At 29.5% G+C, this 25,883-nt stretch overlaps 1 protein-coding gene across 2 annotated transcripts in view; it reads right to left on the minus strand.

Moving 5' to 3' along the window:
• LOC142321713 (cytochrome P450 4C1-like) overlaps window positions 1-22,651 on the minus strand; it is a 47,401-nt gene extending 24,750 nt beyond the window's left edge. For both annotated transcript variants that reach the window (XM_075360015.1, XM_075360014.1), the window contains exons 1-7: window positions 22,470-22,651; window positions 22,202-22,392; window positions 15,601-15,713; window positions 10,976-11,057; window positions 7,837-8,022; window positions 5,431-5,500; window positions 2,168-2,294 (exon numbers count right to left, since the gene is read on the minus strand). In XM_075360015.1, the coding sequence (XP_075216130.1) occupies window positions 2,168-2,294; window positions 5,431-5,500; window positions 7,837-8,022; window positions 10,976-11,057; window positions 15,601-15,713; window positions 22,202-22,358 (735 nt within the window). In that variant the 5' untranslated portion in view covers window positions 22,359-22,392; window positions 22,470-22,651. The remainder of the gene's footprint in view (window positions 1-2,167; window positions 2,295-5,430; window positions 5,501-7,836; window positions 8,023-10,975; window positions 11,058-15,600; window positions 15,714-22,201; window positions 22,393-22,469) is intronic.
• Window positions 22,652-25,883: the final 3,232 nt, after the last annotated feature.

Below are 25,883 nucleotides of genomic sequence, written 5' to 3' on the forward strand. Positions count from 1 at the left end.
AGTTATAGAATTGAATATTTCATTTGTTTCAGATTAGGATCTGATTTAGTGTAATCTCAGAAAAGAAAACCAGATTTGATAAAAATTTATAAACTCAAGCTTGTATATAGGGATATGGAATAGAAATTTGTATCGTTTGAAAAATGTCATACCAGACTGTGAACCTGGGACCCTCCAGTTGAAAAGCTGAGATATTGCTACTTTGCCATAGTGGCTGGTAACTTATTCGTATTTCATCACCATTATTATCATCCAACATGTTTATAGCCATCTGAACCTGATACAACAATTATCTTTTTCTTGGCCTACTTGGTCTTACGAGGTCTGTAAATAAAGTAATGAGACTGGTTCAGAAAAACTTTTTATTTATATTCTAATTATACATGGATAGTTCCCTTAGGAAGCCATGCAATGCTTCAAATGGTTTTCCCACTCTTCATAGCAGTGTTGGAACTCAGAAACCAAAATATCCTTCAGATAGTTGGTTACATTTTTTTTTTGTTTTCTATTGTTCCAAAATGGTGTCCCCTTTGAGGTGTTTTTTTAAAGTTGGAAACAGGAAAAAGTTGTAGGGACTCAAGTCAGGTGAATAAGGTGGTTGAGGAACTATAGGAATATATTTGCCAAAAACTCATTAATCGAGAGTGAAGTGTGACAAGGTGCATTGTCATTATGTAGCATCCAGTTGTCTTTGATGGCTGGTCTCACGCAGGCAACTCTTTTCTGCAGTCTTTCAAGAATTTCTCAGTAAACATATTGATTTACTGTCTGTCCTGTAGGTAACAACTCCTTTTGGACAATACCATTACTACTGAAGAAACAAATTAGCATGGTTTTGATTTTTGATTAGCTCATTTTTACATTTTTGGGAATGGTGAGTTTTGAAGTGTGCCACTACTTGCTCTGGCGTTTTGACTCTGGGTCGTACTCAAATATTCAAGATTCATCACCAGTAATAACATTTTTTTAAAAATCAGGATCAGTTTCAATTCGCCCTAGAAGATCGCGTCACACTTCCACCTTGTTGTTTTTCTATTCTACAATGAGGTTTTTTTGGAGCAATTTTGCACAAACCTTTTTCATATCCATTTCGTTTGTGTAAATTTGATGGACTGTGGTATGGTTCAAATTCAATTGTTCTGCAATCATTCTGACAGTTAATCGCCGGTCGTACCATATCAAGTCTGATTCGCTCAACATTGTCGTCACTTTTTGACGTTAACGGTCTTTCAGAGCGTGGATCGTCCGCAACTGATTCCCGGCCATCTGAAAATGCTTTAAACTACCAAAAAACTTAGGCTCTTGACAGAGCATCATTTCCATACGCACTTTTCAGTTTTGAAAACGTTTCGGTAACATTCTTACAGAGTTTAGCACAAAAATTGATTGTACAACGTTGCTCATAATCACTCATTTTTGTAACGTACAACAAAAACTCGTTTGACGTAAAGTTTGTTTACGTCCACGTGGCAGCAATAGACTAAAAATATTAATACCTAATATAAATCAGCTGTTCATATAACCCCATATTTTTACCAACGTTCCAAGTGTTGCCACATTAGCTGCTAAAAAATCTAGTCTCGTTACTCTGTTTACAGACATCGTATGTCTCTCTTCTAGCTAATTGATGCCTCTACACTTTTAGAGGAAGATGATTAGGTGGCAAACGTGAAAAACTAGTCATCCAATAATCTTTTCTCTTCCAGTGGAAACCTATCATATTTAAAAAAAATTCATCTTTGCTTCCTTGACTCAAAACTCATCTCTTCCTCACTTATATTTCTTAATTTAGGATTGCTATTATTGATAAAATTTCAATCTATGTATTTCAGTTCCGTTTCTTAAAGAACAATGATGAGTGGGCAAAATTAAAATTGGACCTAGCTGAGTGAACATTGTAGCTTTTGTGTAAATAAAAAAATTGCAACTTAATCTACAAATTACATTAAATCATAAAAATAAAAGCTTAAAATTTATATTGTTTTGTTTACACGGCATTCATTAATGATAACATTATGGTGCTAACATTAATGTGAGAGTTTTGGTATAGTCCATTTTTAAGTTTTATTTCACTGGATTTGTATTTTACTTTTTCTGAATGGTTGTTACAATAAACTTAAAATCCATAAAAATTTAAAAATAGATCTAAATCACAATAGAGTATTACCGACTGTATGAAGCTCTTGAATTGACTATCGGCTTTAGAAAAATTTTTCCCTTTCTTTGTCATGTAAAAAATGAAATCTGGCCATAACCATGGTCTAAAAATTCTTTTTACTATAATTTCTGCTGCACTATAAAAATATCAATCAGATTACATGAAGTAGTCAGAAAAATTTGAATGTAAATGAAATTTACTACAACTTAAAATTAAGTACACACACACACACACACACATATATATATATATATATATATATATATATATATATAAAACAGGAACTCTTGAAACAAATTTTTGTGTAGGATTTCACAGCTAGAAACTTTACTAAATTCTCCTATTTGACAAATTAGAAATATGAATGGAAAATTATAGATAAAGATCTTTTTTAAAGATATTGATGTTACTTTCAGATACTTATTCCATTACTACTGATCTCCAACTGTGAAATCCTCTACTTAATCATCTTAACATTGATGTTTTAGATTAGCTTTCATTGTTCTTTAATCAAAGCTCTTGTAAGAGTTCATCAATGTGTATGAAAGAATATCTATCATCTCTTAACCTCTTCACTTCATTTCAGTCTAGTTGTAGACCTAATTCTAAAGTTAAAAAAAAATAATTGACTAAAAGACGATTTCAATTTTAAATTAAAAGATGACATTCATGAAGCTAAGGATAATAGATTATGGAGTTTACTTCTAGAGTTTGGTTTTAGTAATGCTTTTGATTATGTTTTACATTTTCTTCTTTTGAGTTATCTCTTGCTTATCAAGTCGCAGAGTCATCACTCTCCTGATTTTTTTCATTTGTAAGAACAGTATCAAATTATTTGGGCTCTACAGGTCTGACTGGCTTTCAATATGGAGTGGTGTTCCTCATTTGGTTCTTGACCCCTCTTGTTCTCTTTGTACATTAATAACATTTTTTATTTTGTCTCACTCTTATTATCATTTGTTGTTGTTGTTTCAAATATACGATCATTTACTTTAAATAACACAAATAAAAACATACTATTTAAATCGTGATGTTTCCTCCTTGAATGATTGTTCTAAAATCTATAACTTGATATGATCCATTTGAAATGTGTTGTATTTGATAACTTAGAATACTTTTTGTATACTTGTATAATATACAGTATACTGTTTATATAATAAATCTTTTAGGTAATGCATCTATGCAATTGGGTTTTTGCTGGGTCTACCAACCTGTCCAGGTTAGTAGACCTGGATTTGTTGATGGAATTGGATTTCTTCCAGCTACTGACAGGGGGATTCTAATTTTGTTTTTTTATTATGAGTATTGTATATATAATAATTATTTGAATTTACAAGGTATTGGAGTTTGCTGTTTGTTTTATACTCAAAGTGGCAATTATTATTTTACATTGCTTTAGATGGTTGAAAGAGAAGGAGCACAGGTGTATTTTATGCTTTACTTATTTACAAGGTAATATTTTTGAACAAGGGTTACAGAACTTGAACCAAAATTTTAAATTGATATCATTGATAACTATTCCAGAGGTATTTTTTTCATGAATATTATCTGCTTGTTCCTGATCACATAGTTTACTATAAGGTACACCTTTTGTACTTTTCATATACATTTCAGGAATTCACTTTGTGAATGTGTCATACATTCTTCAGTAGCACTGATTGTATTCTGATGATCTAACTTTAAATATTTTTGTCAGCCTTTTGATATACTTCATTTCATAGTCTGATTTTTTTCTATTTTTTTATTTTCTTTGCTGGTACTATTTTCTTTATTTAATTTTGTTCTTCCGTTATGCTTTATTTTTTGTTATTATAATTTTGTATAATTTTATATTACATTTATATTACGAGTGGTCATATCATTAGTTGAATTTAATGTTAGTTATAGTTTGATAATATTATGACATATTAAAAAAATGAAAGTTTGTAACTATAAAATAGCAGATAAATAAATCTACATGTGTTTTGCTATTTCATTATAGGTATTTAAAACCTAGCAACATATGAAAAAAAGTAATCCTACTTTTCATTCTTTTAGGTTGGTTTAAAGAGAAAAACTGGAATGGATGTGTTTCCTTAGATTGTTGGAGTTATTACCAATGATGAATAATTTAAACCTTCTTAGTTGGTGTAACGTTCAATTAGTTCAGGAAGAAGGTCTTCAACAAGGTCTACAAAAATTAAACAGTGTTACTTGAATTCAGTTTAAACCTCTTAAATGACATAAATTTTACTCTGAAAATTTTGGACTAAATATTATCGGCAGATTCCCACCTCAATTAAGGGGAAAAATATGCTGGTTTTGAGGAATAAGTTTCACTTTTTTTACTACCTCAAGGATGAGAGAAGAAAAATCTCTTCAAAACAACACCCTAATACCTTAGAGAGATATTCGTGTCAGATTTGAAGTTTAAATCTGGGAATTTTTCAGATTTTCTGTTGTTAGTATCTGTTTTGAGCAATTTTTAACTTAAACCTTTAATTGTTAATAAAACTAATTTGTGCTTTAACTAAAGATCCCTTTGGAAATAACCAATGCAAAATTTCATATCTCTAGCCATTTGGGAAATGGGAAAATGACTGCTGAATGAATTGAAGCTTTCCCATTTATATAAATATGAGTAATTACAAAGATTATACTTTTAATCTATAGTGCAATTAGACAGCATATTGGTGAAGTGCTTTAAGTTAAGTATAATTATTTATGAGTGGAATATAAAGGACAGTTTTGAGAAATACTCCCACACTCAAATGCTTTCCTCATTTGAGCTTCTGCTAGCGCAAAGTGAGTTGGGTTCAGATGCACTTAACACTAAGAATTATTTATTAGAAGAATGCAATTATACGTGAAGTAACAAAAATATTCTATTAGACATAAAATAATACTAAACCTTTTTAAATAAGAAGTACTAACACTTAGTTTCTTTGTCAAGAAGTAATAAAACAAATCAGGAATTAATACATCTGTGTTCTGTTTAATTTACAGTTTCTTTATGCAACTGTGCTTACTAATGATGGAGAGCGAATTACATAAAATAAAGAAATTGCATTGTAGAAAAAACACATTCCCAAACAGGATACTTTTAAGTAGCTTTACACATTTTAAATTGGGGGTTGTTAAAGACAACTCTAGTTGTCCATAGAAATGATAAAAATCAAATTCCACTGAATAAAAGAAAATTAAATCTGTGAAATAAATTTTTATTTTGAAAAAGAAATTGTTATTTGCATGCAATTTAAATGTCTCCAGCTAGCTGTTTTTTTTTTACTTACATTGCAGCATTATGGAGTGGACTGTTGTCCCCTCTTCTTACAGCATCAATATCAACACCCATTGCTGCACCTGAAAAAAAGTAATCATTCATTAGTTAATTTTTTATTCACTTCATAGAAAGAAGACAATCTTCAAACTGAAAAAACCTTGTAAGCCATTTTTCATGTATCACATCAACATGTTTAATTTATTTTTTGTTTTCAATTTCCATTTTAATTGGGATTTCTGTCTTAATAAATAATAGTAGAAAAATAATGTTATGATGAAAATTAAAAAGTTATATAATTTTTATTTTTGAAAAATTCTTTATATAATTTTGAGCCAAAAATATTTAGGTAAATTTTTGAAAAATTATAGAAATTTATCCAATAGAAAATCTACTTTATTAGGGGAATAACTTGTAGAAATTGCAGCTTTGTAATGTATTGTAATGCCTTTATATAAAATATTAGATAATAATTTATAATAATAATGATTTTAGTTACTCAAACACATTTGAGTATACATTACATACCAGTACCTATAATTATGTTTTAGTAATGCTTTTACATGCGTTTTAATGAAAAATATATAATGGATGAAATGTATACTGTATAAGATGGCTAGCATACTAACCACTATTATGGGTGGGAATGACAAGAGCAGCTGTTGATTGTAAATCAACACATTTCACAAATGTGAAGTGGTTGCTTTCTTCATTCAGCCAAACACAATTTAGGAATGATTCTAGTCTCTAAAATTACACTTTCCTTTCACTACAGGGTTTAGCTTTATAATGAACATTATTACTCTCAGAGAAATTAATTATTTATTAATTAATTAATGCAGTTCTGACAACAGTCAGAGCCGTAAAAAGATTTTATTGTGGGGATTGTACATAAATTTAATGAATGGAACTATGTAACCCAATCTTTTCACTACCTCATCTCATTTAATCTATTGGCAAATTGTAGTAGAAAGTGCAAAATAAAATTACAATATTCTTTCTAAAATTACTTTTCCAAAACTATTTATTTACTTAATCTCTCTTCATTAATTACAGGCTTATGCCCAATTACAGCTATCTTGTTCCTTTTTTTTTATAAGAAATTATTCTTGTAGAGTAAGAAAGTTACAACTTTCATACACTCCAAAATCCAGGGTTCAGATAAAACATGCAGACTCAATAACTCCGCTATGGAGATCTGCCATCATTATTATTTAAATAAATATTACTTCGCTATATTTTATTGCTAATGTTAAAATGCATTTATTACCATTGCTTTTCTGAAAATGAATTTAAATAAAAAAGAAGCCTGTGACTGAAAATAAATTGTTTGATACCTTATAAGTTCGATTGTTTAATTTAAGGTTCTTATTTTAAAAGTATTGTTATGTAAAATAAAAGTACATTCACATTTCAGTTGTATGGTGGTATAACTACAATTTTTCCATTTTCTTTTTCTTCAGTCCATTTTCTTTTTCCTTCAGAATCATCAAAGATGATAAGTTTGTCAGTTGCTTCATCAGAAATAAATTAATTGTTATAATATTCTTGTATTGTTTTTATAACAGTACTGTTGTATAACATACTAGTTATTGTATGTTATAGTACACCAGTATAACATACTAGTATGTATACTAGTGCATACTAGTACGCTAGTCATCTTATACGGTATACATTTCATCCATCTTACATTTTTCATTAAAACACATGTAAAAGCATTACTGTAGTACTGCTGTTTAATACAATAGTACTGTTGTACTGCATTTATATTTTATGCACACATTTATCCAGTTGTTTTTGCAATAATTAAATCATTTGTGTAATTATTTTTATTACTGTACATTGTCTAAATTTTCAGTAACATTTTTGTATTACGTATTTTCACTAATATCCCATATCATCTTTATCACGTTTAACCTGGATGATATGGAGAAAGTCTTAATAATGTTACTAGACAGGCGAGTGGTTTCTTGCTGTTTATGACATCTGATCACGGTAACTAGTCCATCCATATTTTATTATTAGGAGTACCTGCAGACACCAGTAGCTGAATAGCATTTATGTGTTTATGTTTTTTAAACTTTTACTAGTAATGAACATATAATATTGACATCGCACGTCAATATTATTGTTTCAATGAATACGTCTGGAAAGAAGTGGTTTGTGTGGAGAAATTAATGGGTAAAACCATCACTTTTAAAAGACAGAAAGAAAAACTTATTAAAACAAGTTGTGGTGGATTTTTCAAATATACACGTATACTTTTATAATGCAAAATGTTGTTGGTGGCCTACACCCTTCTGTAGTAAAATATTATATTATCAACAGTTTAGATAAAGCTTCCATAATTTAATATTCGTCTATTTCATACTGAGTCAAAGTATGATATGTAATTTAATATAAATAAATTAGTACTTACAGCAAATGGTATCCAATGAACAACACATTACTGGATGAGATATATCGAAACTACCACTAGGAGTAGTTTCCATTAACTTTTCAACCATAATGCGAGATTTATCATTAAAAATACTGATATAATTTTCATACAAATGAGGAAGAAAAAGTTTATTAACAAATCTTTTTTGGTTTTTCCATTCAGGTCCTGTTAAAACGAAAATAACTTTAGTTTCTTATAAGCTATTGTTAAATTAAAATATTGTTTATTATTTTATCATTTACTGAGATATTTATCAAATACAACCATAATAATTAGGCAACGGCGCAAATTCCATCAACAGTCTTAACATGAGTTAAGACCATTTTTACCCAAACACTTAATTGAAAAACAAATTTTCCATTGATCAACAAATTTGATGTTGCTTTTACTAAAGAAATTTACAACTACCCGAGAAATACGAACATTGACTTTATAAATGGTAGAAGTCGCATACTGGAGAAATATTTGAAGCCAGTTTCTTTTTATTATCTATGACGATTTACTTTATAAATATTTATTGTTGTATTTTTATAAAAATATTTATGAGCCTATTCGGGCACTACCATTTTCTGAAATTAGAGCTACATCAACGTGTAACAATAAATTTAATGGTACAGAGTTATTCAGTACAACCTGTTTTTGAAAGTACTTTTCATTTCTTATTTTTCACTCAGCAGAATTTGTAAAGTGAAGAAATATCCTACTTTTTTAAAATGTACTTTGCATATTTAATTTTTTTTTTGAAGAACACCAACTTTTTACATCGTTTATTTCTGGACTGTTTTAGAACAGTAATTTTGAGAAGCGAAAAGATGCGACCTAAAAGTGAAAAGTTTGAGATATTTATATATCCATTGTTTTTACATTCTGTTTTTTGAACATAAATTCTTTGAAAACTTTCATATTTACTATTCAGTTCTGCTCATAATTTGGCTGTCTATTTTATATTTTCTTAACGTTTTTGCTGGACATGGCTATCTCAGCTTAAAAATAATTCGTAGAATCCATGATTTAATTTTCATCTCTTTGAGTTATAATCTGTTCAAATTTTTCAAATAAAATATTCCTTTCATTAGAAATTACCTCAAGAATTGATATTTTCAAGGCTACTGTTTTTTTTCTCATAGGTTCTTCATCAAGATGTTATTTTGAAAAGTACACGTTGAAAAAATTAGTAAAATCTTTCAAATTTCAAGATTAAAAACGCAACGAAGTGCAAAAGTTTTATAAACAAACAGTTTCTTACTCCTACATGTTGCTCTGCACTATTACTTTTCACGCCTTAAAAAAGAAAAAACTATAGAAAATAGCCGAAAAAAGGTAATAAAAAAACAGACTCCAGATCCGAGGAATAGAAGCTTTGGTTAGAAATATTACTGTGACGTTTACTGAAAGGGTAACGATTAAAAAAAAACAAAAAAATGAACCATTTAAATCCTGCCTATGGAGGATTCTGCTAAACTTTACAAGCGTATTTCTATCATTAAAATAATAAAACAACGTTTATATAAACATGGCTCCGAAAACGCTTTGTTAGCGAGTTACGGCTAGTAAAAAATTTCGTTTTGATTTCTGCTTTTCTGCTGAAATGAAGCCGTACTAAAATCTGAGAAGGTAAATTAAGGAGCGAATTTAGTGGTTTCTTATGGTTTCTGACCTGAAAAACTTTTAAAAATAAGTCCCAGAATTGTATCATCATTATTTTATACGAAATAGGGTGTAATAAACAAAACAATTTAGGATGGTTTCTCTTGTCAGGCCATTTAAACTGTTGCAGCATTTAACTATTTTAAAGTGTTACTAGTTGGATTTGGCACCTTGTAGGAGTCTGTACCTGCACTAAGGTAATGCATTGGAAGGCAGTATCCGATCTTTGAAGGAGTCTGTATAAAACCAACAATTTACTTAAGTATTTATATTTGCACTTTACGCTCTGAAGGATTTGATTGGCAAAATGTCAGAAATCAACTACCGTATTGCAAGTTGCGATTAATGCCTTTTGATAAATTATGCAATTTTAAATTACACTGATACATTATTGATTCACTTCAAGATGTAGAACGTGGAGTGCGTCTTGGAAGTGTTCTCGGTACCTTGCTTTTTTATTGTTTATACCTTCCTATAAATCTTGAGCTATTCATTGCAACCCTTTTCGCAGACGACGCAACTGTATCTGTATTTGACGATAATTATTTAAAAAGGAATTGAAAATTGTACGATAGCAGGTCATAAAATCATTCATTGAATGAATTGTAATCGCCTAACTTTAAATGTGGATTAAACCATTGCATTGTGCTTCTCAGGTAGACGTAACATTGCTGATGCGTGGATAAAATTTCGCCCACAAAGCGAAAAATTTCTTTATATTTTTAACAGATGACAAGTTCTCGTGGCGTGATAAATTGATTTCGTTATAACAGAATCAAGCGTATTGCTTAACTTTGAAGCAATGTTAAATATAAAATACTAATATTAAATATTAGCAATATTTAATATTAAATATTTATTGCCTAAATATATACTTATATAAGGATATAAGAATTCTATCGTGACAGCTCCTCAAAAAGTAAGAACAAGTTTTTAAAATACAAAAATGGGCTTTCAGATCATTACCTGGCTCCGTAAGTATAAATCGTGTAGATCTATATTTAGAAAATTAAATATCTTAATTTATACTTGTGTTTAGGTTTATGAATGCGCAATCTGCTAAAAAGAACGGTTACTATTCTTAAAAAATAACAATATCCACCTTTACCAAACCAGACAACGAAACTGGTTTTCGTGGTTATTTTTATATTTATAATTTTAACTTACATTGACGTGATCTATGTAATGTATTTTTATGTTCCGATCAAAAAAAAAAATTATTTATTTGTGACTGTGTATAACTCAAGTGTTATAACTAATAAATTCTATTATAGATTTTAGTGAAAGTCTTTCCAGTAATGTGCGTTGATGTTCCTTAATACCTATGTGTAATCATGTAGTAACTAACTTTATTCAACGTTTGTCTTTTTAATTTGTTTTCCTTCTTTTACAATTATTTTAACAATAAAAATCGAATAAAAACAATAATAAAACTAAATACGTCGAGTATAACAAAACTATTAATACTCACCTGAAATGAAAACAATTCCTTTAAATAAGAGGTGCAATGCATTCATAAAATCACCCTTATTCTTTGTTTTTGATGCGAGAACCTAAAAATAATAATTTTAATGAATTAACTATCGAGGGAATATTTATATATATTAATTAATACGTAAGTATCTGGATTTATATAATATTTGACAACAATAAAACCTAAATTAAAATTTTATTAACCTAAAAATTTCTTTGAAGAGAAAGTTTTTTGTGATCAAAATTAAGCAATTATACAAGATTCACGAAAAATGTGAAGACGGTCTTTTTCTGTAATGTTGAACTTTGTGAGCTGTTCTTTCATAGGTGGCCATGTTAAACAGATGATTCCTTATAATTCCAGAGTTTATTGAAAATATGTTTGTTTAGCCTTGATCGGTTCATTCGGACCTTGAGTCCATAAAATTTTAGTGGTTGTTTTTTTTATTGTTACTAAGTCTTTGACAGGACGGTTTTATTGCTTAAAGAAATAAAATTAAATTGTATTATATTAATCAATTTTATTTTTATTTAAAATTCCCTGCCTGCGTGAAAATAAGCTGTTCGTAAGAAACACAAAGACGAGAAAATTGAGAAAAAGGAGTGTGGAGAAACAAAAAAAATATGCACAGAAGTGAAATGAGCTGCAGCTCTGTGAATTAAAAGAAACTATAATTTTTTTTTACTATATCCATTTCCTACTAATTTTCTTAAATTTTCATGTAATAAAATTTCGAGTATCACAAATGATATCAGATTATGTAAAATTACTTTATAGTAATGCTATAAAGTAGTGCTGTACAGTGGTGACGTCAAACAATTTTAAATATTTTCAGATCTTGATTTTAGCCGTTGAGTTTTCGTTAAAAAAATTCTTTCAACGAAATTATATGGGAAAAATTTACACCCGGAAACATCATTATACGATATCCCTCTACAAAATAAAAAAGGAATAATCGAAATTTAGCGAAGAGAAAATCTGATTACATACTCGTATGTAGTTAAAAAAAAAATACATACTTATATACGTAATATATTATATTTTTAATATAAGCATATATTTTTCCAGATTTAATTAAATATGTGTTCTTCAATTTGGATTTCTTATTGTTTAGCCCGTAGTTTAAAATATAATTATTATTTTTAAATATTCATAATATTGTCGAATTTACACGAAAAAAGCATTTAATATTTTTTTTTTGTAAAAATATGATAAATTCAGTCAATTTATTTGGAAAGTTTTATAGTTTTGATTTTCTAATTTTAGATGAATACATATGTTTATTCCGCTTTGGTTGACTTTCCTATAAAGTATTCCTAAAAAAAGAATACCTCGGACGAATTTATAGTTTAGTCAGAAACATAACAGGTGATTTTGTCAAAAAAGAGTTGTTAAAATGAGTTCATTCGTCAGTCGCATTCTTGTTATTTAACGTTATATACGTTATAATGTTATACTCTAAAAATTGTACTTTTTCTGTAAGATGTGTTTCTTTTTTTTTTTTACTATTTTGAAATAAAGTTGAATTTCTGAAACTAGCGTTTGTTAAATCAATTTTCTTGGAATTAAATTATTTAAAAATTTTGTTAGACACTTTATTTTTTGAACATTTTGTATTCCTTTTTAACAGTTTAACAAAGTTAATTTACGGGAAATCTAAAAAAGCGTTTTTTTCGACTGCAATGTTTTGAGCTTTGCAGCAATTTTTTTCGGAACTGCTTCCTTAATATTCTGGGGTTTGTTTTATTCGATTTTTTAGAACAAAAAATATATAAAATCACAAAATTTGCAGTTTAGTCTAGGTTCCAAAAATTTCACTACGGCTTCATTTAATCCGTGGAACAGAAATCGAGGTGAAATATTTCGCTAGCTATTAACTCGAAGACAGAGTTTCTGAAAATACGTTAATAGAAACGGGTTTACTTATATTAATGCCTCCGATCAGCTCTTGAAATATTGCCGTGCAATTTTGTATCGTTTACAAATGAGGGCTTCGATAAATTACTTCAGACAGAACAAAGTTCTCTATTAAATAATATATACATCTAGAACAGTTTGTATAACTCTTATAAACGAAATTACAAAGTAAAAACCAGTATTAACCTAAATTTCACTTGAGGAAAATAAATAGCCATTTTTGAAAAACGCTATTTAGTCAGTGTTTAAAACTTATAAAAGTTTCTTTTATAAAGAAACTTTCTTTATAAAAGAAAAACTTGATGTGGACACCACATGACTTCCTTCTACGCCTATTAAATTACATATACACATTTTTTTTTAAAATGAAAAGCACATAAAATTTTATTTTATTAATAACTTATGTTTTTTTTCCATATTTTTTTTATTATTCTTATTGTATTATTATTTATGGTAAAACATTTTTAACAATCAGAGGTAATAATTATTAATAAATCAATATATTTAAATTAAAAAAAAGAAAAGGAAATGAAATCGGATTAGAACCGATGTCCCCTTTTAAGATCCAAACTAAAATTAAAATTAAATAAAAAATTAAGTATAATATGTGTGTTGGGTTTCATCAGGTTTAATGTTTTTGCTTCTCGTTCTTCATTATTCCGTGTAAGGGGAACAAAACATTGTTTAGAATATGAAAATTGTAATAAACAATTATTTTCCACTGAGTAGCCGAAAATTATTCGGTGTGGCCACCTTTTGCAAGGTGGGACTGCGTTAAGCTTAAAAAGCGGGTCCGGTCTCCAGCTGGTAAAATTGAAAAAAAAATAAATAAATAAATGAATTTAGGCAACCGTGAAGAAAACTCATTAATGACTAGAGATTTGAGAACAAGTTAAGACTAGAATTATTAGGATTAAAGAGGCTTTCGCGAGGAAAAAGAGAGTATGGCATTATAATTGATAAAAACCTGAATGACATTAATTTTATTCAGTTATATGTAATGTTTTGATGTAAGGTTTAAAAACCGAGATATAGAGGTCGCTTTTAAAATGTGAACGCGGGATAAAAATGGGGAAAATAAAATAGACGGGTGAATGACAAATCAAGATAAGGCAAGATAAGTGGACAGGTCATCTTTTAAAGAAAGAAAAATCGAAGAAGTAATGCAATTAGTTGTAATAAATGTCGAAAATTAGTGTCTGTAGTTTGAGAGGACAAAAAATACTACGGATATCTCTTAAGTAAAGACCGCTGGGAAATTTCTTTCCTTAGGGTTGGCGAACCTGTGTCGTTCATTGCCAAACTGCATTGTTGTCTGTAAGTGTCGCGTTATAGTATCTGATTACTTGTGAATTATTACGTTACAAAATGAATAGGAAGATCGATGTTGCCGCCGACTGTGAAATACGTGGTCGTGCGTTTTATAAACCATCAAAATGTTAAGCCGGCTGAAATTCACCGGCAGTTGGTTTCTGTGTACGGTGATAATGTAATGAATGAAAGAAACACCCGAAAATGGTGTGAAATATTTAGAAATAACAGGATTAGTGCGTGACGAAGAACGTTCGGGGAGGCCTTCGATAATCACCGAGGACTTGTTGAAACGCGTCGATGAGAAATAGAAAAGATCGTCGCTTACGATTTCCGACTTGGTCCTTCTTTTTCCTGATGTTTCATTAGCTGTTATCGGTTGCATTGTTCATGACCATTTAAGCTTCAGAGAGATTTGTGAACGTTTGGTGTCGCACGTCTTAAGGGAACGTCACAAAAAATCGGAATGGGCTCTACTTTGGAATTTTTGATGCGCTACACAGAAAAAGGTAATGAGTTTCTTAATTCAATTGTTACCGGCGAAGAAAGATGGATTTCGTATTACATGCCAGAGAGAAAACGGCAGTCAAGTGAATTGCGTCATCCTCAATCACCAACCAAACCAACAAGGTCAGGCCAAAGCCATTTGGAGGCAAACTGACGACCACAGTCTTCTGGGATCGGTTTGGCATACTGCTGATTGATTTCATGCCACATGGAACGATTATAAATGCAGAAGTCTACTGCAAAACTCTACGTACATTACGGCGCGCCATTCTAAATCGGCGACGTGGGCGGCAGACCGACGGCGTTGTCCTGCTGCCCGATAATGCACGTCCACATGTTGTGGATCTGACACGTGATTTACGGATAACATTTGAATGGGAAATTTACGATTACCCACCATATAGTACGGACTTAGCTCCTTCTGATTACCATTTGTTTGGTAAATTGAAAGAATTTTTGAGCGGTAACCAATTCGCGGGTGACGATGAACTTAAAAATGCTGTTAATCAGTGGATAAATGGACTGGTGGCAGAAAAATACGAAGATGGTATATTGAAGCTGATGTATTGTTACGATAAATGTAGTTAAAGAGAAAATAAAAAAATATTTATAAAGTTTTCAGAATAAACCTTTTTAGAATGAAATGGTCTTTACTTTAGAGATAACATCTCGTAGAAGCTCGAAAGAAAAGAGGAAGGATAAGAATTATAGAGAATAAAAAATTATTTAAAAAAAGTCCAATGAACAGAGAAAAGGAAAAAAAGATGGGGTGAATGGAACGGATCATTTAAAAAGGAGAATTAAGTTTTTAAACCTTAATGTACATTGTGTTTTGTTAAATTTTTTCAAATAAATTAAATTTTAATTAATAACAGATTGTTTGTTACCTGCACTACATCTGGATCAGCTGACGAAATAAATAAACGATTTACAAACCAGAATTTTAATAATTTTTCTTCTTTGTATTCTTTAAGACATGCCATCAATGTTTTCAACACTTCTACGAAAAAAGATTGACAAAAAAATAATCTGAGTAACAGATATATCAAGATATGTTACTAGATAACAATAATATACCACTAAATAACCTAATTTACTAAATTACCTGGCGTTCCTCCGGGTAATGGTAGTATGTTACCTGAAAAAAAGTTTTTGATCAAAATCCCGAAAAATGCTTCCGAATATTAAAAAAAATTATTTATTTTAATTATTGCCCTGCAAAATGTTTCCCCAGTGAATTAATCGTAATAAAGTTTCTGTCAAAAAATAGTAGAATTTCTATTTGAAATTCAAAAATTAATTTTTTAAATTTAAAAAACTTCATTGTTTCAAGTTTTTATTTTCAATTCTTTGAAATATTTCAATCATAAAACATAGAATATGACATGAATAAATATTTTTAATGTTATGAAATATATTTTATGAGTAAATTAAAAAAAAAAAAAATTACACTGGTTGACATGATTTTTGTAACAATTAAAACGGTCCTTTTGTGTTGCTTTTTACTAGTTATTAAAATATTTATTACAGAAATGTCCTGCCGCGTCTCATATGGAAGAATTTGCGAGTCTTTTTAAGGTGGCATTCCGGGCTGGACACAGAGAATATAATGTGGTGCATTATGTAGATGAATGCGAGAAGCAATTGCGAACAAAATGCTTGGAAACAGATAGATTGTTTATAGACTATCAGTCATGGTAAATCAAAGATTATTTAAATGTCTTTCGATGTCAGGCCCTTAGCCATGTAACCAGGGTTTGCAAGGCCAAGGAACTTTGTTCCTTCTGTGGCAAGGTCGGGCATCTGGCGAAGGATTGTCCGGTTAGAATGGACGGTGGTTCCCGTACCTGCATAAACTGCTCTCAAGTCCGGAAACCGGCGAATCACGATTGCAGTTCCAAGGAACATTACCGTGCGCGTTAAAATAAACTTTTGAACGGCAGAATAAATATGTAGACGGTTAGTAGTAGGGTTAAATGTTTTTCTGTCTTCCGGGTAATCGATTCATTCTGTTGATCTATCCTTTGTGTTTTTTTTGTTAAGTTTTCAGTTTTATGTTTTACGAATAATGTTCTATTCCTACCGCATTCTACGGCGGTAAGAGCCTTTCAAAAAAGGCTCTGTGTCGCAGTTTTTATCGACTCTTATGTTTCTTTAAAGTTTACTTTGATTCTGTCTTGCGTACAGTCAAGTACGCGAGTGATTTTTTTTATATTTTATATAAAATGGCAAGCTCCTCTGTTTCGGAGCTCTCAAATATAGCTTCCCAACTCAGGCTATTAAACGTATTTAAAACGTCTAATATGATCACAGCAGGTATTTCTCTTGTTATCCACGTACCTTTGGTGGCCTCATCTGCTATCCAAATCACTTCTTTTACAGCGTCAACTGTCGACCGGCCTGTTCTAAACCCATATTGTCTTGGACTCAATCCTCCCAGATTTCTATGTTAGCCCGTAATCTTGCCTCTAACATCCGTTCGAATAATTTACAATTGTTAATTAGACAAATCGGCCTGTATGATCTTGCTGTATTTTCTTATTAGTAATTTAATAAAGTTATTGTACTTAAAACCTAAAAAAAAACGTGTTTTTCGTCACCGAATTTTTCTGTTTTACGTTGGATAACACGAAAACGGGAGACACAGTTCTGGGGCCTGATTAGTTAGAATTTTCTGGTCAAAAAATATAGGAAACCATCAAATTTATCTCTCATATAACGCCTTAACAATTTCACTATGACCTCATTTCATCGAGGGACTGAAATCTGAGCAAAGGTTTTCGCTAGCTTTAACTCGATAACAAAGCATTTTTGAACATAGGTTTGAATGAACGTTTTTCCTTATTTCTAGCTCTGGAATCAAGTTCCAAATAATTTCTCTTTCTTCCTGTATCACTATGTATATACATATAGATATTTAAAAAAAAAGGTTTTAACATTATTACGAATAAAAACAAATTTATGCATGCATTCATATTCAGTTATGTTTAAACACGTAATGAACAACAATAATAAAATATAAGTTAAGTATATATTCTAAAAATTATGTAAATAATAATTTTCTAAATTAAAATATTCAACGTCGATGCAGTCAATAAAGAGAAGTGCCGAAAAGGAAAAATAAGCAAGCGAATGGAAAGTTGACCGTTAACGAGGGGCCTAATACAGAGTCAGCTCGCAATCGCATACTGGGTTTTCCTTTATAAACAAAAAAATATGATGTGGACACCACATGACTTCCTGCACGCCTATTAAATTACATATCCACATTTTTTTTTAATGAAAATTACATAAAATTTTATTTCATTAAAAACTTCTGATTTTTTATTTATTTTAGAATTATTCATCGTAAATTTTTTTTGCAATCAGAGGTTAATAATTATTAATAAATTAATATATTTGAATTAAAAAAAAAGTTATAAAAGAGGAGAAAACGTCGGATTAGAACCGATATGCCTTCCCCTTGTAAGATCCAAACATTTCATTCATTAAAATTTTATTTTTTATAACTCTGGAACCAATGAAAATAAGTACCACCTATAATATACCGTTGAAATGCTCTCAATGAGGGCTTATTACTGCAGTTAAGAAAATGTCCAAAGCCCAAATTTGTTTGGATTTTGGGCTTTTTTGGACACTTTTGGTTCAGTCGATTGCAATCAAAAGGGGAGGTGCACAACTAGATGTTACAACAGTCCTAAATCCAAAATTTCAACATCCTACGGCTAATCGTTTTTGAGTTATGCGAGATACATACGTACGTACGTACAGACGTCACACCGAAACTAGTCAAAATGGATTCAGGGATGGTCAAAATGGATATTTCCGTTGAAATCTAAAACCCGAAATTTTTCCCGATCACAATACTTCCTTTACTTCGTACAAATAAGTAAAAAAGAAGTTATATAAATGACGTTTATCATATTCATCACATTTTTTTCAGAAAAATTTAGCGGTTCTTGTTTCATGTGGTATTTTGACTGTACCATCTAAAACAACCTTCAACATTGTTCTATATTGTTAAATTTAATTTGATTGCCATGTAATACAAGTAAAATATTTCAACGATGTCCTTTCTCTTATGAAAAGACACGATTATTTTTTCAGTGAATGAACCACTTTACATGAGTCACATTACACGATTACTGAAAAATATTTGCAAATGTCTCGGTTCAGAAACATAATACAAATTCAAGGGTGACAGTGCTTTACTTTCTAATGACTTCTTTTAAAATACTCAATTTAATTAAAAATAAAAATTTATCTCGAAAATATTGAAGGAAATAATGATAAATACAACTTTCTTTTTATACGACTGCCCAAAAAGGAGTGTAATATATTTAGTTAGGGTGTTTATATGTATGTTTGTTTCTCCTAGCAGCTCAACGGCTGACCCGATTTAGATGTATAACCCCGCGTTGGAATCCTTACGTTACCTGATAAAGCTAATATATATGGATATTCTAATGACATATATATATATATATATGTGTGTGTTTAAATAAATTAAAAAAATTTGAAAAAATATTATACTACATACAAAACTGTCACCCGCATGCTGTTAATTATCCTACATTAGTAATTATTCTATATTAAAGAGCGATGCTTTTTTTTGACAGTCGTGTTTTTTAATTATTAATATTTATTAGGTATTGTGTGAGTAACTGACCAAATCTTCTTATTTGAATTCAAATGTTTTATTAAAAACATAAAGATGTAGAGCTAGAAATAATGAATTTAATACAGAATAAAGACATGATATATCTAGTTTCAAACGTTTATTTTCTGTTTTAAAAACTGTGCATTAAATAACAAGTGTTTTTGTATTGTAACACCAAATAGATAGTAAAAAAAAAAATTCTGTAACAAAGATAATCTTTTTTCCTGAAGAGTTGTTACTTTTGAATCAGACTTGTCCTGACAAAGGTGTGAGTAAAGGTTTCTAAACAGAATTCTAATTTAAATTTACTTTTAATGATAAAAGTAAACTTTATACAAAACTAAAATTATTTTTTTAAAGTAAAAATTGTATTATTTTTACAATAATTAAAATGACTCGGAACGGTGAATTATTGTGATATCTTGATCTCTAATTTAAAGAATTTTTACACTCACTTGTTTACGCTGTAACACGTGAGTGTAACGAATTTTAAAAATTTATTTATTCTGTAAAGATTTAAATTTTGTTTAAAAGAAATTCAATTTCTTTCACTCAGTTTCATATGTTTCCGGTCTGGTACTACAAGATAGCGATTGATTGCACATTTGTAAAAAATATTTGTCAGACCAATTTTAGAAGTTTAAAACAAGATCAACGTTTATAGTAAAAAATTATTGCTTGAAACACATGGATTATAATAAAAATTAGTTGAAAGATGATTTGAAAATGTTGTCTGATAGGGTTCTGCGCAGTAATTAATTCAACGAATATTAATAATAAAATAAAAACAATGTTTATAATTTAGCAAAACATTTATGAAAATATTAACATAAATACCCAAATTAAAATAAATTTGAATGTCATTAAATACTATTATTCTATTTGTTATAAATATTATAAAAAGTACTTATTATATTTTAATTAAAGTAATTAAATTTTAATTATAATTATAAATATATGTAATTTAAAATAATTTAGAAAAACTATTTACGTTCCGTAAAATGTATTTTCATTTTAAAAAGGTTTTAGGTAGAATTATGTTATTTTATTATTATTTTTTTTCCTAATGTGTACGTTGCAATCTGTTTAACTACGGAACAATAAGCAACTCCTCCACGGCTCAATGAGAAGAGTGGATGAGATAAGTGATATGTAAACCACCAAAGTACACCGGTATCCGTTGTCTAATATTCAAATACGTATAAAAACAACTAACCTTTACTAGGATTTGAACCTCAAAACCTTCGATTTCAAAATTCAGCTGTTAAACAACTGATTTGCAACGACAAGTTAACCACTAGACCAATCCAGTGGGGTTATTAGTTTTTTAAACTAAACAAAAAAATGTTTAATACAATATAAATTATTTTTTTACAATTATCTGATATTAGTCGTAATTCAGAAAATATAATTAATTAATGTATTTGTTATTAAAAATATTATTATACTTTATATTACACCATATTTTTATTTTCTTACTTTAATCAATTACCAAATGATATTCAAATTTATTTTAATTCGCTAATTTTTTTAATATTTTTATGATTCTTTTTTAACTTAATTATAAATATTATTGTCCAAAAAACATGTCATTTAAAAAAAAAACCTATGGATTTGATAAAAATTAAAAAAAAAAAAGTCTCCCTTTTCGTCAAACAGCGTATAGGAAATATTTTATTCAAAATCTGGAAAACTTTCAAAATAATGAGCCTTAAGAATGCAGCCGTTACAGAATCCAAGAATCATAAATCATATGGTTCTCTTATTATTATTGTTATTATTATTATTACGTAATAAATACCTTAATTTTTTTATTCTATATACCTAAAAAGGAACAATTTACAAAAAAGGAATATTCACAAGAAAAAATGAAATCCAAGATTATTTAGGATTACGTTCCGCATAGGAGTAAATACAGCGTTTCAATTAGGTACGAACTTCGCCTTAACTATCACACAAATCACTTGGCAGTAAATCACTTTGTAGTAGTTTTACTTACTAGACAACAGGGATGACATTAGAAGGTTGAACCAAACCGACTGCATATCCTAGATGTGTCTCAATGTGACTAGTAATTCGGATGCGAGTATTACGTATTATTTATTTGATTCTTAATTTCAAATTTACCACATATACTTTTCTTTTTTTTACATTGGTCCATCGTTTTTTTTCTTTACTTCTACTTATTATATCTTATTTTACTTTCTATTGTTCTAAGGGTACTGAGTGTCATTCATAATTCGTAATTGTATGTGTTTGGTATTAAAGTTTTTATTATATTAGTATAACGTTTTTGATGAATTTTTCTGAGGATTTCATGTAGATATAGATTTCAAGATATCATGTATTTTTGTATGTGATCTCATTTACTAAAGGTTAATATAAGTGTAACCGATTGTAAATAAGCTTTGAAACAATATGTATATATATATTTAAAATTAAAATTATTAAGATACAAAATTTTTACTTTTTTATTTTTTTCTATACGTAATTAAATAAATATAATGCAGAGTTATAGACCTCTAATCAGTCTCTAACTAAAGTATAATATTACTAATGCGATATTTTTAAATTGTGGAATTTATTTCGAAGAAGAATGATTAAAAATCGGTGAAGATTAAATTATCTCATTTTTTAAAAATACCACACACTGAAGAAAACAAAAAAACTAAATTTGATAAATTTGAAAACTAAATTTGATAAAAAATATACCGTATTTTTAAGTTGCTTAAAAACAGATTGTAACACTTATATTTTGATAAACAGCTATTATATATTCTTAAATAACATCCAAGTTTATATTAATTACTTTTGTTCTTTCAACTTACCATAATCGGTTTTACCCACTAATGAAAACGTATTTCCTACGAGCGGAAGTCCAGTTGGTCCAGGTATTTTAGATGCAAATTTTTCCATGCGATTTATTTTCCGTTTGTGTATTATAAACAATAATGTAAGAATTATTAAAAATAATAAGAGTATCATTTTTATTAGAATGTTATTTTTGTAATTCACGAACCTGAAAATAAAAGACTAAGCTGCATAAATGTTACATTATTTAAAAAAAAAAAAAAACATTATTATTTTTTACATTACCTTAAATTTATAATATCACTTGCTTCAGACGTTTAAATAAATGTTTTGAAAACGAAATAATTTAAAAAAAGGACGTCTGTGACCGACTGACCGATCAGAGTAATACAAAAAATTGTGATTGTATATATAGGTGAAATGAAACGGGTTAGTTTTTCAAACGACACGTGATGGCAGTTTCCTCCTTTGCTGCTCCATCAATTACATAAAAGTAAATGCTATCGCATCGGCGCGTATTTAAATCATCAGGTTTATTTTAAAATCTGGTGAATCATTATAATAGTACGTTAATTGACATGAATATTTAACAAATCCAAAGCGGAAGGCTTTGATTTGAGAACAAAAGAGAGAGAGAGAGAGAGAGAGAGAGAGAGAGAGAGAGAGAGAGAGAGTGAGAAATGTTCAAGTATTCATAAAAAAAGGTTGGTAAATACAAATAATAATTATCTACAAGATAATGAAATAAATCTCAAGGATAGTGATAAAATCTTATAAAAAATACTATAAAAGTCAATTACATTTCGTAATCTTAGTAATAAATGATACCAATTAAAATGAAATTAATTAAAATTTCAATTTCAGTAGATTATTATTGTCATTGTTTATAAATTTCATAGCTTGTAGTTAAGTGCAGTGTAAAGAAGATGCAACTTCACGACTTCTCATTAGTCACTGTGATAATCATTTTCATTAATTTATTAATGAAATAAAAATATTACGCATCATTGCAAAATCTGACGAAAATGGTCGCATTAAAATAATAATTATAATTATTTAGAATTAATAAGAAATAATGTACGGAACGTAAATATATTTTTTTTATTCGCGTAGCTGATTTTTTTATTGCTCTGTACTATAAGAATTTGTTAGCTTATTAACTTTTCATAATAATTACAAAATAATTTAGGGTTGTTTAATTTTATTTCTCAATCGTTTTATTCTTCAACAAAAAAATCTAATGTGGATATCATATGACTTCTTTGTTCGACTGTTAAATTACATATACACATTTTTTTAAAATGACAAGTACATAAAATTTTATTTGATTAATAACTTCTGATATTTTTTCATTTTATTTTTATTATTGAATTATTAATACTGTAAAACGTTTTTTTACAACCAGAGGTTAAAATTTTTAATAAATCAACATATTTAAATTTAAAAAAAAATTAAAAAAAGGAGAAAAAGTCGGGTTCGAACCGATGTGCTTTGCTTTGTAAGATCCAAATATTTCATTAATTAAAATTTTATTTGGCTATAACTCTGGAAGCGATGAAAATAAGTACCACTTATGACATATCGTAGAAAAGCTCTCGATTAGGACTTATTACTGCAGTATAGAAAAAGTCCAAAATCCAAATGTTTTGGACTTTCTTGAACACTTTGGTCCAGTCGATTGCATCAAAAGGGAAGTTGCACAACTAGATGTTACAACAGTCTTAAATCCAAAATTTAAACATTCTACGACTAATTGTTTTTGAGTTATACGAGATATATACGTATGTACTTACAGACATCATGCCGAAACTAGTCAAAATGGTTTCAGGGATAGTCAAAATGGATATTTCCGTTGAAATCTGAAAACAGAAATTTTTTGCGATCACAATACTTTCTTTACTTCGTAAAAGGAAGTAAAAAAAAATAATTTGTGATACTCAAATTAGGTGTTTAACCTACGAGTCGTTTTTTAAAGCAAGGTCGGTTTTAAAATTAAAAAAAAAAAAAAACCGAAAAATATGAACAAAATTTATAATTTACAAATTTATTTACCAATTTTCTACATAATTGTCCTCAACACAAATTTCATACCATTTCACTAGCTTTTTCATTAGCTCTTCAAGAAATTCTGCCGCCAATGACTTAAACCACACAGTAACGCCATTTTTCAGTTCGTCGTCGTCATCAAACCTTTGTGATTTTTAGTGAAGAAAAAAATAATCGCTCGGTGCTAAGTCGGAGCAGTCGGGTGTACGATTGTAGATTTTTACGAAATTTTTCCGATCGCCTCATCGTCAGCTTTTCCGTATGTGGCGAGCATTGTCATATGTAAAAACAAAATCTCGCGCGATAACATCCTGTGTAGTTTTTTGCAGCTCTACTAAGATTTCTAACGTTTCGCAATACGTATCTGTATTCACAGTAGTTACGCGATCACTAAATACGACAAGCAAGACGCCCTTCTTGTTCCCAAGAACAGCCGCTAAAAGCTTCATTACCGAACGTTCACGTTTGAACTTTTTCGGTCTAGGAGACGATGAATGCTACCATCATAGCGATTGCTACCTTTATGTCAATATTCAAATCAGAAATCCAGTTTTCATTTCCGTAACAATAAGATCAAACGAATTATCACTTTCATTTTCGTAATATCGAAAAAATTTATGGGCTGCAGCAAGATATTTTTCCTTATATGTGTGTCCGTTATTATTTTAGGCATCTAATTGGCACACAATTTTTTTATAGCCTAATTTTCCAATCAAAATTTCATAAATCAAAGATCGTGAAACATCAAGAAACAACAAAGGCGATTGTGACATGTGAAGGAGCCGGTTTTCTCGTATTTTTTCATTTAATTTTTCAATCAAATACCGCGTTCGCCGTTCGCCGGTCGCATCTTCACCGTGAACGTTCGTTCGCTTTTCTCGAAGCCACACCTTTCTTTTTCTGTCTAGCCTCCGGTAATTACCATTCAGATAATACTTCAGAGGAATGAAGTGTAGTCTTGTACAGTCTCAGTTCAACCATTCCTGAGATGTGTGGTTAATTGGAACCCAATCTCCAAAGAACACCGGTATCCACGATCCAGTATTCAAATCCGTGTAAAAATAACTGACTTTACTAGGATTTGTACGCTGGAACTCTTGATTTCCAAATCAGGGGAAGACGCGTTCACCACTAGACCAACCCGGTGGGTTTTCTCAAAGCCGTCTTACTTTAGCGTCACTTATAAATTTGGACTCTAAACGTCACAAATCTGCGTATGAATTTCATCTGCAGAAGTGTTTCTTTTTGCCATAAAAATTCGGATTACTCCTCGTACTTCTCACTTGGCGGGATCACGAATCCTAATGCTCGTTGCAAAAGAATGAATGTAAATAACTAACAACAAAATGACTAAATTAATTCTGCTAATTGCTGATTACTGAATCGAATAACTGAGCGACCCAAGTGCCATTTGTTTGACATGGCGTATGTAGCTGGTAAATTCAAACGGTCCTTATTTTAAAAACATGTTTCGTACATCATTCTTCAATGATATAAAAGTATTCTAGTTTTTAACATGAAATATGTACGGAAGGTCATTCTCTCATCTAATAATTTTCATATGATACCTCTTGCTCAAATTAAAGCTATAAAAATTGTATTTCGTATCAACGGGTTTATACGTTTTTTCTTTACAGTGTACTCCTACGACTA

Source organism: Lycorma delicatula, chromosome 3 (genome assembly GCF_047948215.1).
Source record: "Lycorma delicatula isolate Av1 chromosome 3, ASM4794821v1, whole genome shotgun sequence".
Classification (NCBI taxonomy): Eukaryota; Metazoa; Arthropoda; class Insecta; order Hemiptera; family Fulgoridae; genus Lycorma; species Lycorma delicatula.